We start from the raw sequence: 15,834 nt of genomic DNA on the forward strand, positions 1-15,834 counted from the left end.
CCGTCGCGGTGAGTCCCACTGCCGCACGTCACACTCACCTCGCGCGGCGGGCGACGGCGCGCTCTACAACCTGTTCCGCTTCGTGTACGTGCCCTTCCTCATGAAGCGGGAGGTGCGCGCCTCCGTCATGATCCTGTTCTTCGCCTGGCTCTGCTCCTCCGTCGCGGTGAGTCCCACTGCCGCACGTCACACACACCTCGCGCGGCGGGCGACGGCGCGCTCTACAACCTGTTCCGCTTCGTGTACGTGCCCTTCCTCATGAAGCGGGAGGTGCGCGCCTCCGTCATGATCCTGTTCTTCGCCTGGCTCTGCTCCTCCGTCGCGGTGAGTCCCACTGCCGCACGTCACACTCACCTCGCGCGGCGGGCGACGGCGCGCTCTACAACCTGTTCCGCTTCGTGTACGTGCCCTTCCTCATGAAGCGGGAGGTGCGCGCCTCCGTCATGATCCTGTTCTTCGCCTGGCTCTGCTCCTCCGTCGCGGTGAGTCCCACTGCCGCACGTCACACTCACCTCGCGCGGCGGGCGACGGCGCGCTCTACAACCTGTTCCGCTTCGTGTACGTGCCCTTCCTCATGAAGCGGGAGGTGCGCGCCTCCGTCATGATCCTGTTCTTCGCCTGGCTCTGCTCCTCCGTCGCGGTGAGTCCCACTGCCGCACGTCACACTCACCTCGCGCGGCGGGCGACGGCGCGCTCTACAACCTGTTCCGCTTCGTGTACGTGCCCTTCCTCATGAAGCGGGAGGTGCGCGCCTCCGTCATGATCCTGTTCTTCGCCTGGCTCTGCTCCTCCGTCGCGGTGAGTCCCACTGCCGCACGTCACACTCACCTCGCGCGGCGGGCGACGGCGCGCTCTACAACCTGTTCCGCTTCGTGTACGTGCCCTTCCTCATGAAGCGGGAGGTGCGCGCCTCCGTCATGATCCTGTTCTTCGCCTGGCTCTGCTCCTCCGTCGCGGTGAGTCCCACTGCCGCACGTCACACTCACCTCGCGCGGCGGGCGACGGCGCGCTCTACAACCTGTTCCGCTTCGTGTACGTGCCCTTCCTCATGAAGCGGGAGGTGCGCGCCTCCGTCATGATCCTGTTCTTCGCCTGGCTCTGCTCCTCCGTCGCGGTGAGTCCCACTGCCGCACGTCACACTCACCTCGCGCGGCGGGCGACGGCGCGCTCTACAACCTGTTCCGCTTCGTGTACGTGCCCTTCCTCATGAAGCGGGAGGTGCGCGCCTCCGTCATGATCCTGTTCTTCGCCTGGCTCTGCTCCTCCGTCGCGGTGAGTCCCACTGCCGCACGTCACACTCACCTCGCGCGGCGGGCGACGGCGCGCTCTACAACCTGTTCCGCTTCGTGTACGTGCCCTTCCTCATGAAGCGGGAGGTGCGCGCCTCCGTCATGATCCTGTTCTTCGCCTGGCTCTGCTCCTCCGTCGCGGTGAGTCCCACTGCCGCACGTCACACTCACCTCGCGCGGCGGGCGACGGCGCGCTCTACAACCTGTTCCGCTTCGTGTACGTGCCCTTCCTCATGAAGCGGGAGGTGCGCGCCTCCGTCATGATCCTGTTCTTCGCCTGGCTCTGCTCCTCCGTCGCGGTGAGTCCCCACTGCCGCACCTTCATACCAGCGACCGCACTGAAACACCGTCGGCGTCGGACCACGTCCTAGTTTTACTAGGCAGTCACAGGACTGTTGATCTGTAGTATAATAAGTAGAAAAATCGCCTGTAGTATATATCCTGGGGGGATTGGGGATTGGGTCCGCAACGCGCTTGCAATGCTTCTGGTGTTGCAGGTGTCTATAAGCTACGGTAATCGCTTACCATCAGGTGAGCCGTACGCTTGTTTGCCGACATAAAAGTAAAAAGTGACATTAAAAAAAAAAAAATGCATACATGAGAAACAATGGCACGGGCATTTTGAGCCCGTGGATAAAAATTTATATAAAAAAAAAAAAAAAAAAAAGAAATCACCGACGGCTTGCGGGCTCGAACCTTGCTCGGGATGGATTTGTATTTGTACTGATATTTCTTTTTGGTTTTGATGTCTGTCCTTGTGGATCTTCCTACCGCGCCTCGGAGAGCACTTTAAGCCGTCGGTTCCGGTTGTTATCATAAATACCTGATGGCGATCGTTACTCATAGTAGGGAACATAGCCGCCAGCCCGCAGTGGAGGAGTAAGGCGGCCAAAAGTCGGATGTTATAGGCTGAATCAATCAATCAATTTTATAGAAGATCACAGCCAAATAATACTATCTTCGAGAAGTGTTGTGCTCCTGTGATGAGTAAGGAAGACAGGGCTTGGTTTGGTCATACTGGTGTTGACAAAATGGTTTTGTCGCTCACAGTTTATCAAGTGGCGATAGGCTAAAAGGCTATGGTGACCGTTTACCATCAGGTGAAATGTGTAATTGTTGTCGTAGTTCAAAAGGAAAGTTACAATTCCATTAGTAAATATTGAATATTATTAATAGAATTTATTAAAAACCCGAGAACTAAATTACTAAAGATTATTTCTTCTTATTTACCCAGGTGGCACCCCACATAGATATCGGCTTAGACCAGGAACTCTCCATGCCCCACGACAGCTTCCAGCTCAAGTATTTCAAACATTTGAACCAATATTTGAACATTGGACCACCGGTGTACTTTGTGGTGACCGATGGATTGGACTATTCGGACATGGATGTTCAGAACATGGTCTGCGGAACAAGATACTGTAGGAGCGATAGTATTGCTATGCAACTGTACTCTGGTGAGCTCGACACTTTTCTAATATTTCCCACTTAAAGACGTCATAATAATAGTTTTTGTCTTATTACTTATTTGGACCGGTTAATCGCAACTCAATTGAATATTATAATAATAATAGGAAAATTTCATTTATAAAAACTCTTTATTTTCAAATCACAAAGCGCTTTTTTTTGTCTGTTTCATATATTTTTGATTCTGAAAATCAATCTTAATTTTAAAATATAATATTCCAGCGTACCGCACACCAAACGTGACCTACATCGCTCAACCGCCTAACTCCTGGCTGGACGATTTCTTCGACTGGGCCGCCCTGCCTTCCTGCTGCAAATATTTCACATCAAACAGCAGCTTCTGTCCAAACGATTATTCGAGTGAGTAGAGAAATATATTTCACACTGTACCGACTTGTTTACATATTTACATAAAACATTAGTAAAATTTATAATGATTCTAAATCATATGTAATTATCGTCATGTACGAATGTGTACATTATAAAAAAAACAATTTTTTTGTTCTCATTAGTGTTTGTGAGCGAAACGAATCGTTTTATTAATATAGGAACCAGGCCTTAACTAGCACACCTGTAACGATCCGCAATGTTCCCCAGCGCCCCCATGTCAGAGCTGTGACATCCCACGCGTGGGCCCAGCCCAGCGACCCAGCGCGGCAGACTTCCAACGCTACGTGCCCTACTTCCTACAAGACAACCCCGGCCTCAACTGTGCTAAGGGCGGCCACGCTGCCTACGGACACGCTGTTAACTACATACCCTATAATCGTTCGACGACGCGTGTGGGCGCCACATACTACCAGGGTCAGTATCCGCATACTACGGTACTATGTATACTTGACATATTGTTACCTACAATAAACAAGTATCAAGGAAGTTTTAGGATACATTACAGCCAACGGTACAAAATATCCAGTGAAATAACTAGGATAGGATTTTGTTTAAATTCAATCTTTAAAGCAAAAAATTCCTATTAGTTTGTATGTTGTCATTTTTACAAAAAGTAAGAAAGAAAGTTGTGCATACTGTACTTACTAAATAAATCATAATATCTATATTGTTAGTGTCCTCGTAAATAAAATAAAATAATCATCCTATAAAAAATATAAAACTTTATATTTTCAGAAGCTTATAAACTAAAGACTATAAAGAAGACTATATACCATATATTTCAGGCTACCACACGGTGTTAAAGACGAGCAGTGACTACTACTCAGCCCTTCGCGCTGCACGAGTAGTCGCTGCCAACCTCAGCGAGACCCTCAATAGGAACCTTCGTGAAGCCGGCAAGAACACCACAGTCAATGTGTTCCCCTACTCAGTGTTCTACGTGTTCTACGAGCAGTATCTCACCATGTGGCCGGATACCCTCAAGTCTATGGGAATATCCGTGCTATCTATATTCATTGTCACCTTTGTGTTGATGGGCTTCGATCTCTTCTCCGCACTGGTGAGTTTTATAAAGAAATTCAGCCGCATTACTATGTAACTTGTAATACTTAACTCATAATAAAAAATATACATTTTATCGCCGTCAAACTCCAATAAAAATTGACACTAATCAACTCTCAATTTGTTCTAGCTAAGGTTCAAGTTTTCTATTTATTATTTATATTTATGTATTTATGTTTTGAAGTGAAAATTTGTTAATCCCTAATCCCTACATGTAATATGTAATATTATAAATGTGAATGTAAGTTTGATTGTGTTACGCTTTCACGCGAAAACTACTTAAACGATCATCATGAACCTTTATACTCATATTCTTAGAGGTATTAGAAGTAACCTAGGCAACTTTTTTTTAAATTTAATGCCAGTGAAACTGTGGTTAAAAACTAGTTTTGTATATATTTAGAGTACCTACTAGTTGTTTTATCGTTTTTGAAAGTTACTCGCCACGTTTTCGTCTCTGAAAGTATTCGTGTGAGTGTATTTTTAATTAGTGGTTAATAATCATTCCAGGTGGTCGTGATAACTATAACAATGATCGTAGTGAATCTCGGCGGCCTTATGTATTGGTGGGGCATCAGCCTCAACGCGGTCTCTTTGGTTAACTTGGTGAGTGTTTATCATTTCATACTCCTGTAATACTACTTGTGTAGTATCAATGTTGTACATATTTTTTCTATAAAAAACAAAGCGTCTAGAAACTATCAGTGCGTTGCGTGTACGTGTGCGTTGCGTGTACGTGTGCGTTGCGTGTACGTGGGCGTTGCGTGTACGTGTGCGTGTGAGAGTTCGTATACGTGTGAATGTCAGAGTTTGTGTGCGTGTACGAGATCGTGCGTATGCTTGTGTGTGCTTGTGTGACGTTAGTAAGACATAAACGCGGGCGCAGGTGATGGCGGTGGGCATCGCGGTGGAGTTCTGCTCGCACCTCGTGCACACGTTCAGCGTGGCGGGCGGCGGCGGGCGCGTGGAGCGCGCCTCGCACGCGCTCAGCACCATGGGCTCCTCCGTGCTGTCCGGCATCACGCTCACCAAGTTCGGCGGCATCATCGTGCTCGGCACCGCCAACAGCCAGATCTTCCAGGTGACTCTATATATTGATCATCGCGGTGGAGTTCTGCTCGCACCTGGTGCACTCGTTCAGCGTGGCGGGCGGCGGCGGGCGCGTGGAGCGCGCCTCGCACGCGCTCAGCACCATGGGCTCCTCCGTGCTGTCCGGCATCACGCTCACCAAGTTCGGCGGCATCATCGTGCTCGGCACCGCCAACAGCCAGATCTTCCAGGTGACTCTATATATTGATCATCGCGGTGGAGTTCTGCTCGCACCTGGTGCACTCGTTCAGCGTGGCGGGCGGCGGCGGGCGCGTGGAGCGCGCCTCGCACGCGCTCAGCACCATGGGCTCCTCCGTGCTGTCCGGCATCACGCTCACCAAGTTCGGCGGCATCATCGTGCTCGGCACCGCCAACAGCCAGATCTTCCAGGTGACTCTATATATTGATCATCGCGGTGGAGTTCTGCTCGCACCTGGTGCACTCGTTCAGCGTGGCGGGCGGCGGCGGGCGCGTGGAGCGCGCCTCGCACGCGCTCAGCACCATGGGCTCCTCCGTGCTGTCCGGCATCACGCTCACCAAGTTCGGCGGCATCATCGTGCTCGGCACCGCCAACAGCCAGATCTTCCAGGTGACTCTATATATTGATCATCGCGGTGGAGTTCTGCTCGCACCTGGTGCACTCGTTCAGCGTGGCGGGCGGCGGCGGGCGCGTGGAGCGCGCCTCGCACGCGCTCAGCACCATGGGCTCCTCCGTGCTGTCCGGCATCACGCTCACCAAGTTCGGCGGCATCATCGTGCTCGGCACCGCCAACAGCCAGATCTTCCAGGTGACTCTATATATTGATCATCGCGGTGGAGTTCTGCTCGCACCTGGTGCACTCGTTCAGCGTGGCGGGCGGCGGCGGGCGCGTGGAGCGCGCCTCGCACGCGCTCAGCACCATGGGCTCCTCCGTGCTGTCCGGCATCACGCTCACCAAGTTCGGCGGCATCATCGTGCTCGGCACCGCCAACAGCCAGATCTTCCAGGTGACTCTATATATTGATCATCGCGGTGGAGTTCTGCTCGCACCTGGTGCACTCGTTCAGCGTGGCGGGCGGCGGCGGGCGCGTGGAGCGCGCCTCGCACGCGCTCAGCACCATGGGCTCCTCCGTGCTGTCCGGCATCACGCTCACCAAGTTCGGCGGCATCATCGTGCTCGGCACCGCCAACAGCCAGATCTTCCAGGTGACTCTATATATTGATCATCGCGGTGGAGTTCTGCTCGCACCTGGTGCACTCGTTCAGCGTGGCGGGCGGCGGCGGGCGCGTGGAGCGCGCCTCGCACGCGCTCAGCACCATGGGCTCCTCCGTGCTGTCCGGCATCACGCTCACCAAGTTCGGCGGCATCATCGTGCTCGGCACCGCCAACAGCCAGATCTTCCAGGTGACTCTATATATTGATCATCGCGGTGGAGTTCTGCTCGCACCTGGTGCACTCGTTCAGCGTGGCGGGCGGCGGCGGGCGCGTGGAGCGCGCCTCGCACGCGCTCAGCACCATGGGCTCCTCCGTGCTGTCCGGCATCACGCTCACCAAGTTCGGCGGCATCATCGTGCTCGGCACCGCCAACAGCCAGATCTTCCAGGTGACTCTATATATTGATCATCGCGGTGGAGTTCTGCTCGCACCTGGTGCACTCGTTCAGCGTGGCGGGCGGCGGCGGGCGCGTGGAGCGCGCCTCGCACGCGCTCAGCACCATGGGCTCCTCCGTGCTGTCCGGCATCACGCTCACCAAGTTCGGCGGCATCATCGTGCTCGGCACCGCCAACAGCCAGATCTTCCAGGTGACTCTATATATTGATCATCGCGGTGGAGTTCTGCTCGCACCTGGTGCACTCGTTCAGCGTGGCGGGCGGCGGCGGGCGCGTGGAGCGCGCCTCGCACGCGCTCAGCACCATGGGCTCCTCCGTGCTGTCCGGCATCACGCTCACCAAGTTCGGCGGCATCATCGTGCTCGGCACCGCCAACAGCCAGATCTTCCAGGTGACTGTGTATATCGACACCAACAATTTATACTACGCCAATTCGACTTTTCGATAAGTTTGTTTTTCTAATGCGAACTTGATAAAATGTGTTTTTATATGTAATAAAAAAAATGTGAAATTGCAATCAATAAATTAACTATTAAAGATACCAAATTTCAGAAAGGTTTCTTAGTTAATATAAAAGTTATCACGTTTTTCCCTTTTATACGCCTCTATTGTAAAGTTCACTTTACAATAGTTAGCTTAGTATAAATTGCTGGTGTCGATATTAATAGTCAATACCTTTTAACGTTTTCTCTACGTACTATTTGCCCTACCGAACACGGCTGGAAATATTCTACACAAAATCTGGAGCAGGTCGACTGGGAAAGTATCTCGACCTTACAGAAGATCACGGCTAAATAATACTACTCTGAATTAGTGTTGAAGTAAGGGGTCAGAGCTTGTGGACAGAATCTGGGGTAGGCACGACAATGCGCTCGTGATGCTTCTGGTGTTGCAAGCGTCTACTGGCTACGGTATCTGGTGCTATTAGACGGACTGTATGCTTTATTGCTAATCTTATCATATAAAAAATGTTGCCATGTCATGTTAGTACTGACTTTGGTCATTATTTAAAACTATTTGACAGTTGTATATGAATTGAAACTTGTTTATCATTATCATAATATCATATATAATATAGACCTTGTTATAATATATTACATGAATACCTGATTCCAAATTCCACGAATACAAATTCAAGGAGAAAAATCGTTATGTTAATTATTCCACTTACAGGTGTTCTACTTCCGCATGTACTTGGGCATTGTTCTGTTTGGAGCTGCTCATGGACTTATATTCCTACCGGTCATGCTCAGTTATATCGGTAAGTGAAATACTTTTAGAATCCATTTCATTTGAAGTTGTACAAAATATTGATTATATATATATAAAAAAAAAAAAAAAAACTCGAATCTACATCTATGACAAAGATATGTCAATGTCAAAAATGTTTTAGAAATAATATTCATTGTCTTTTCCGTGGCATTGGAAAAATCATTCATGTTATTTGTACACTATTTAAAGCCATCTAAATGAATATGAATGAAGATTTATCAATGTTAAGGTGACATGAATATTGGTAAGAAAACTTTGGACATTAAAAAAGTTGTTACAATACATTTTAATTAATTTTGTACAGGTTTTAAAGAAATGTATTAATAATAGAGTAGAGATTAATTTTGTCACGATTGACTGTTTTGGATTTTTCACAAGGTATAGTGTATTTAGTTTATTTTTTGTTTTCGTGACCGTGAGTAGGTTTTGATGTGTCCATATGTTCATTTGCTTTATCTGTGTTAAAATTAACTATGTTTAAGGTACTTGTTTATGTGTATATAGGAGGAGGATGTAGTATTTTTTGCTAGGATAAAGTATTTTTTAGATGTGCTTATTTTGTAGTATTTTACATCTAAATTTGATCGCTATGTCAATTTAAGCAATATAAACCTAATATTGTTCCGACCTTTATCTGAAACAAATGAGGTAAAAATTAAAATTGTTTTATATAATTTAATTAGGCTACACTTGCAGATTTGCTCGAGTTGAGCTTTTGTATTAGACACATCATCTATGACAAAGAGAGTGAGGCGATTACTGTAACCTTTCTTAATAATTCTATTTGGACTGATAAGATATTAAAACGAAAGCCTTCAAATAGAGCAGGGGTTCCCAAACTTATTTTGTCTACTGCCCACTAAGAGAATAAATTATTTTGTAGTGCCCGCTTTGAGCAATCTTTTAATGAATATTAGTTGATGTTCACAAGTTGTAGTCGAGAGTCCTTATGGATTAAATGACAAATCGCCCCCCAAACCCCTACACAACGGCACCATTTTTTTAGGCCTCTTGCCCTTTAGTACTGCAGCGCCCACAAGGGGGCGTTATCGCCCACTTTGGGAAACACTGAAATAGAGCATGTAAAAACTCGTTAGTTTAATTATAATTAAAATACAGATAGTGAATTACATTTACAAGTACCTTAATTTTGTTTAAGAATCGATAAGTATATTTTCAAACATGCTTCAATGAACGTGTTATTTACAGATTATAAATATTCTTATCGTTAGTAACACTTCAGATACACGTGACACCTCAGTATTGTGTAAAATGAAAGGCGAGCATAAATATCATTTTTACAAGTTTTTATTTTTGTAGCGAATGTGTTGTCATAAATAACAGATTTATATTTACAAAAAAAAATGAATTTGCTCATCTGTTTTTTGCACACGTTTACGTAGGAATTTATTGCGCGATTTTTACTTTCTTTTGCATGCAACGTGATATATTTGCGATAAGTTTTTTTTTGCACATTTTAATTTCGCTTCTTTGTATATTGGACCTTTTTATAGATCCTTTCAATATATTTCGCTACGTATTAACAAGTTTTACACCATTTCATTAAAAATTGTGTCAAAATGTAAAAAAAAGAAGTCTTATTATAGTAAAAAAAAATTGTAAGCAGTTAGATTGTTTTTAATTAATTTAAGAGATAAAATTAAAATTTCCATGAAATTTAATATCATTATTATAATAATGTACATTCAAACAATTTAAACAAATCTTTAATTTTTTGACATTAATTTAATTTTATAAAAAAAAAAAAAAATTGGTTATCTTTCTACAAATTTCCCTTATAATGTTCGAATAATATAAATTATTGAAGGATTATAAATTTTTGTAAAATTTAGTATTACATTTTGTACAATTTATAATGAAATGTTTCATTTTCATTAACTGACTTGTCACAAGTCTATTTTGATTGTGTCGTGAGTAACTGTCGATACTAAACCAGTGCTTGCTTGACTAACAACTGAGGTAAGGAGTTTATACTTAATAGCTAAGGGTTAATATATAAGGGTTTTTCCACACTTATCTGCGATGCTAATTAACTTTGATTAACTTAGATTATTAGTTTTAACTAATTAAATCAAAATACATACATATTAACATAGGGTTCATTATATTTAAGTTGTAGTTTAGTTTTATAATGTTTCTGATATAACATTCATTTATATTTGATAATTATATATTTATTTTAAATAATGAAATGTTTAAATATCAGCCATGATCGATTTAAATATAGTTGCTGTTTTTTTATATCGATTTTTTGCACGACAACGTTTTCTTAACTAATTAGGCCGCAAATAATCTGAACCAACCACACAAAAGTTAAATACTTTGTCAGATATTTTAACAAATTCTTATTAATAATAATAACATATGATTTGTGAAAATAAAAACAAGAATAATATTCTTAATTTCTCACAAAACTAGGATGCCTTAGATAAACACGTGTTTGTATATTTAAACTGTGATTTTGATTTAAAAAAGAAAATATGCATAATAAGTCTGAGGACAAAACCTTTTACCTACAAAGTGGACTCTAGAAAACTTACAAAAAGCACTGTATTTTATTGCGCGTGCGTAAGTAAGCAAGAACATCGCTAGATAAGTATGGAAACAATTGTGTTGTATTAATTAAGATTATTAAATATATATGCATGTGATATATCCAGCTTCTGCCTCTTGTAATACCGTTGCTATGCACACTATATTTTATTATTATTAATTTATTTTTATTTTTAATGAATATTATCGCCAATGTATACCTCATTTAGCGATTTTTATTTTCTATATAAATGTATAGATAGCATTATATTCAGGCAATATCTAACTATACTCTTTATTTCATTCATATTTCTCAAATTGGTATTAATCAAATGTTAGCTTTTAAAAGTAACTTTTCAAGCTACTTAAGGCTACTTGATGGTAAGTGGTCATCTATATCATGCAATATTGCTTATGTATTACTAATATTAGAAAGTATTCAAAAATTTTTCTCTATTATACTTCTTTGTTATCTTACTCCTTATACTTGAACATATCATTCTCTTACACAAAAGAACTTCACATTTATTTTTTATAATATTTACATTAATTTATATTACATAAACTTTAAATTTTTTACACTTATGATTCGTTTCAATACAACAAAAATACACAATATAACTTGAAAATTGATCCTATGTTCATACATTTTCTTGTAACTTAAGAACATTAGTTGTATTTTTTTTTAGAAATTCTTTGCAATATTATTTCTGTAGTTTTAAAAATGAAGACATAATAATAATTTAAGGTACAACACAATAATAGATAGTAACTAAAACATTTAAATAAAAATTAAGATTTAAACAAAATAATTAGCTAGTATTTATATAACTTTGTTATCCTCCTGCCAATACGTCTTTTCACAACATACTTGTTAGAATGCAATTTGTCCCTCATCCAACACATCTAAAGTCTATTTGTTCCGAACAGTCTTATTTAGTAAACAAACCCCAGTCAATACGTAATTCACGTTTTTTCCGCATTTATCACTCAATTTCACTACACATTCTTATTTCACTAAAAATATATATCAATTTATCTTTTTAAACACATAAAACTATTAAAATACGAACTTCGAGAGTACAGATAATTAATATTTTTGAATATGACATTTTAATATATTTTTTATGGCGCAAATAGAGCTGTGGTCATAATATTTTTAGAGGTGAAGTATGAACAGCATGAGCAGTAAAATAGGCCGTATTCTTTACCTATATTTTAAATTTTCATGACTGTTATAACTTTATTTTATAACTTATTATATGTTAATAAGTTATAAAGTTACCGTCAAGCGATTTGTTATTTATTGTTTTTTTTTCTTTTTTTTTAATTTGAGCGAAAAAAATGCTTACAAAATATTACAAATGTCAATCTTTTATAGTAGTGTTTATTGTAAAGGCTTTATTTTATATGATGAATATTTCCATTACTTATTAATTCAATTTACCACGCCGTGGCAACTAGTAAATAAAACAACACTCAGCAAATTATCATAAACATTTTTGTAAAATCTGTATTAGTGTATGTTTTGTAAGTTATCCTAAAAAAAAAAAAAAAAAATAATTTCTGAACATCAATTTCACCCTGAACATTTTTAACGCTATCCCATATAATTATAATAACTAAATATAAATTTGTTCTCTTTTATAAATATACTCGATTAATTTATTTTTTTTTTCGTAATTCTGTACCTCTATTAAATCTTAGCAAAAATATTCAATATATTATCAGGTTTTGAAATAATTTTAGCAATATGGTATCGTCAATTATTTGAACATAAAATGAATTTTACTTTTCGTCTATGGCTTATTAATATTGTTCATTTGCTCTTTGTGTCACTTTACTAAACTTACAATATATTACTCTATTGTCTGTGGTCGGAAGTACGCCATATTTGTTTGTTTACTAAATAAGACTGTTCCAAAAAAAAAAAAAAAAAAATACACATAGAAATTACTGTCACGACAAAGCTTTCATTAAATTAAGTCTTAGCCTCTGGCTTATTTCTAAGCTAGATCATTTTGGCAAAAGGTCCTCTTACAATTTGATACGTTCAGGATTATTAACATACATAAGATATGAAGCACATGTTAGGATCCCCTCGCCCCCACTCTTCCACTACTCTACACAGCGTCTTCGTGTGAGAAACGGGAGGTAGGGGGGTTAGGGGGTAGGGCAGTGCGTGAGGTATGTTCTACTTGCAGGTTCGCCGGTGAACAAGCAGAAGCTGGCGCGTCAACAACTGCGCGGCAACGAGGTGGTCGCGGAGACGTCCCTCACGCGAGTAAGCGCGCCGACACACCGACACTATAACTTTGACACGTTGCTCGCGTGAGCGCTTGCACGCACGAGGCTGGACCTTCACGATCGGGAACTTTGACGCTTGGCCACAGATTTAAAATAATTGTGACAGTTGTCATTTTTGCTGTGGCATTTGACAGATGTCATTTGTCATTAAGTACTGTCAAGTGTTTTTAATGTTAAACAAAATCGATCTAATTTGAATTATTGTATTAATTTTCTAAGTTGAATTATTGTATAAATGTCAAAGTTCCCGTTTTCATAGCGCCGTCCGATTCGAAGTAATCGACGGTTTTTATTGTCCATTCAATATTAAGTGACTCGTTCATTTCTTAGATATTTTGTTATTTTAATGTTTAAGTTTGGAATCTCAGAGGCGATAAGTAAGTTATAAGAAATGAGACTTTAACATACGCTTTGTTATTGGTACGTAAAGATGTTAAAATTTCATTTGTCCTTAAGTTGAATGGAACAATAGTGACGTGCAATGTTCAATCTCTTTTCAAGCACTAACTTATCGATATATTTTGTAAACAACTGGTGACGGTTCGCAGCATTATTGCGAATTTTATGTTTCAAAGTGCTGTCGACCTCGACTTTTTATGTTTTTGCGACATTTTTCAACTTTAATTCTTTTCAAAATATATTTAATATTTAATCGTAAAGTTGATTTTGTCGCATAAACAAGGTATACGGTAATATGGTACTCCCTGTCTTGATTATAATTAGCATTTATATGTAAAGGATATTTGCAATCGGCTAGTGAATGTAGCGAAGTGTTTTACTATTTATAAAAGTAGATATATGTATAGTACATAAATACCTGAGATTTTTTAATAAATAATCCGATTGCAGTGCTCCTTAAAGGGTTCGGTTCTAACCACCGGTTGGTTAAAGGGACCTGTAGTTTATTAATAATATTTTTTTCCTTTAAAATTTGCATGTTTCGCCTTCATGTTTTAGATGTATATTGATGTTAGTCATTCCTAGTAATTCAAATTTAATTTAATAATTGTTATTTATCGATAAATCTGCGTGTACGTCTCTACAATCGCATTCGAACGTAGTGACATATGAAAGAGAAAGATAAAACGACAAGACGGGCAGATAAAATTCGAATACACAATCATGTTAATAATATATTTTGTATGTAGCTAGATCGCAATTTCTTTTACTATAAAACTTTTTTGCACAAGGCTTTAATTTTTTTAGTAACGCAAATATCATTTTTGATTTTATTATAATGCGCTTCGACGACTGAATTTTTTAATTTGTTTCATAATAAATTCATCTCTGCTTTATGTGGCTATTATTTACAATATTTTTTTTTTAGATATTTTACTTCTCAAATAATAATTTATTTTTTACTTAAATAATAACTAACTTATTGACTCCTATGAAAAAGTTAGAAAATTATGAATAGTTTTTTAAATGAAATTTTTATTTTAATTTAATAGTTTTCCATATTGGTGTTTTAGTTTTACATCCAGTGACGAACAAATACACCGTACTTGGTGTAGTTTAGAGAAACCAAAAAATTTTTCGAAAATTTTCTATATAAAACATAATTTTATAAATACATTTTTATAAATTCGTTTTATAAGTATTCTGGCATTCCTATTTGTTTAAAAATAATATTTAAAGCTGATTTTGTAGAAATGATTATTTCTGAGTTAGATTAGAAGTTGAATCAAAATTCCAAGCTTCGAATAGAATATTGGATGGGTAGAAATGTACAGTTTAATTTTGTATTATGTATACTTTTGTAATAATTGAATGTTAATGTTCAAATTGTGTATCGTCAGTTCAAGGTAAGTGGTTTCTAAGCGCTGATTCAGGATTAAAAGTGGGAGTGTATCCTCTTCAAATTGAACAATAATTCATAAAAAACTTAGAAACTTTAAAAAAAAAATTACTTTCATCCCTTTAAATCGTGGATCGGCGCGAGGTCGTGTCGCTGGTTGTAAAGTACCTTTAAAAAACGATTGTACAATTCACTTGTTACATTTCTTTAGTTAACTAACAATGGGAACAGCGAGGTATTAACTTCTAAAACTGGTGTCGGTAAAACTTATCACATTACGAAATATAAAGAGGCGCCTATTTTTGCAGGTACGCCTTTAAAGACCAGGAAATTAAGAAAAAAAAAAAAATATTATACCATCTCTAGTATAGGTCCCTTGGTGATTAATATTAATTTTTAGATTAGTTAATGTGATTTACTTCCTGAGATTTTTCTTAGTAACACCCTCTATGTTCCTATATGATTGTATTGACGATATGAAAAAAGTTTTTATATGTAATCTGTGACTACTAATGAAAAAAAATATATATTTAAATAATAATTGTAAAAGATTCGAATGTTTTTAAAAACTGAATCTCCTACTTAAAGTTAGTACTTAAATAGAGGGAAACGCTTTCATTGTCCAAAGGTTATGGTTTAATGTATTGTAATATAATAACCGACAAGTTATTGTGATAGAAATAAAATACGTTTTTTTATTTATTTTCTTTTCGTTTTATTTTTAGTCTAGTAGCACCTTTGCATGGCATGAGCACAACGCTGCTGCCTTAATTAACGCTTAAATAATCATTATTTTAAGTCCGCCTTTTTATCTGTCTTTATAAGATTTTAATAAAAAAGTTACTTTTAATTATATGGATTATAGTAAAATAGCGGATTTAAATTTTACCCTATAAAAATTAAGTAAAGGTCCAATGTACAAAATTATAAAAAATATTTTTTTCTTTTTGTTTTTAAAAAGGATCTGCTCTTGGCAAGTGAAAGCAACGTAAGAAAATCATTATATTAAAGCAAAT

General features: G+C 39.8%; 1 protein-coding gene across 1 annotated transcript in view; it reads left to right on the top strand.

The window, feature by feature from the left end:
- Positions 1-15,520, top strand: part of LOC123660338 (NPC intracellular cholesterol transporter 1) — a 91,982-nt gene extending 76,462 nt beyond the window's left edge. The window contains exons 16-24 of the mRNA XM_045595437.1: positions 2,524-2,746; positions 2,979-3,116; positions 3,354-3,560; positions 3,932-4,206; positions 4,719-4,814; positions 5,095-5,289; positions 8,062-8,149; positions 12,918-12,997; positions 15,127-15,520. Coding sequence (XP_045451393.1) covers positions 2,524-2,746; positions 2,979-3,116; positions 3,354-3,560; positions 3,932-4,206; positions 4,719-4,814; positions 5,095-5,289; positions 8,062-8,149; positions 12,918-12,997; positions 15,127-15,138 — 1,314 coding nt within the window. The 3' untranslated portion in view covers positions 15,139-15,520. The remainder of the gene's footprint in view (positions 1-2,523; positions 2,747-2,978; positions 3,117-3,353; positions 3,561-3,931; positions 4,207-4,718; positions 4,815-5,094; positions 5,290-8,061; positions 8,150-12,917; positions 12,998-15,126) is intronic.
- The last annotated feature ends 314 nt before the right edge of the window (positions 15,521-15,834 follow it).

Source organism: Melitaea cinxia, chromosome 15, assembly GCF_905220565.1.
Source record: "Melitaea cinxia chromosome 15, ilMelCinx1.1, whole genome shotgun sequence".
Lineage (NCBI taxonomy): Eukaryota > Metazoa > Arthropoda > Insecta > Lepidoptera > Nymphalidae > Melitaea > Melitaea cinxia.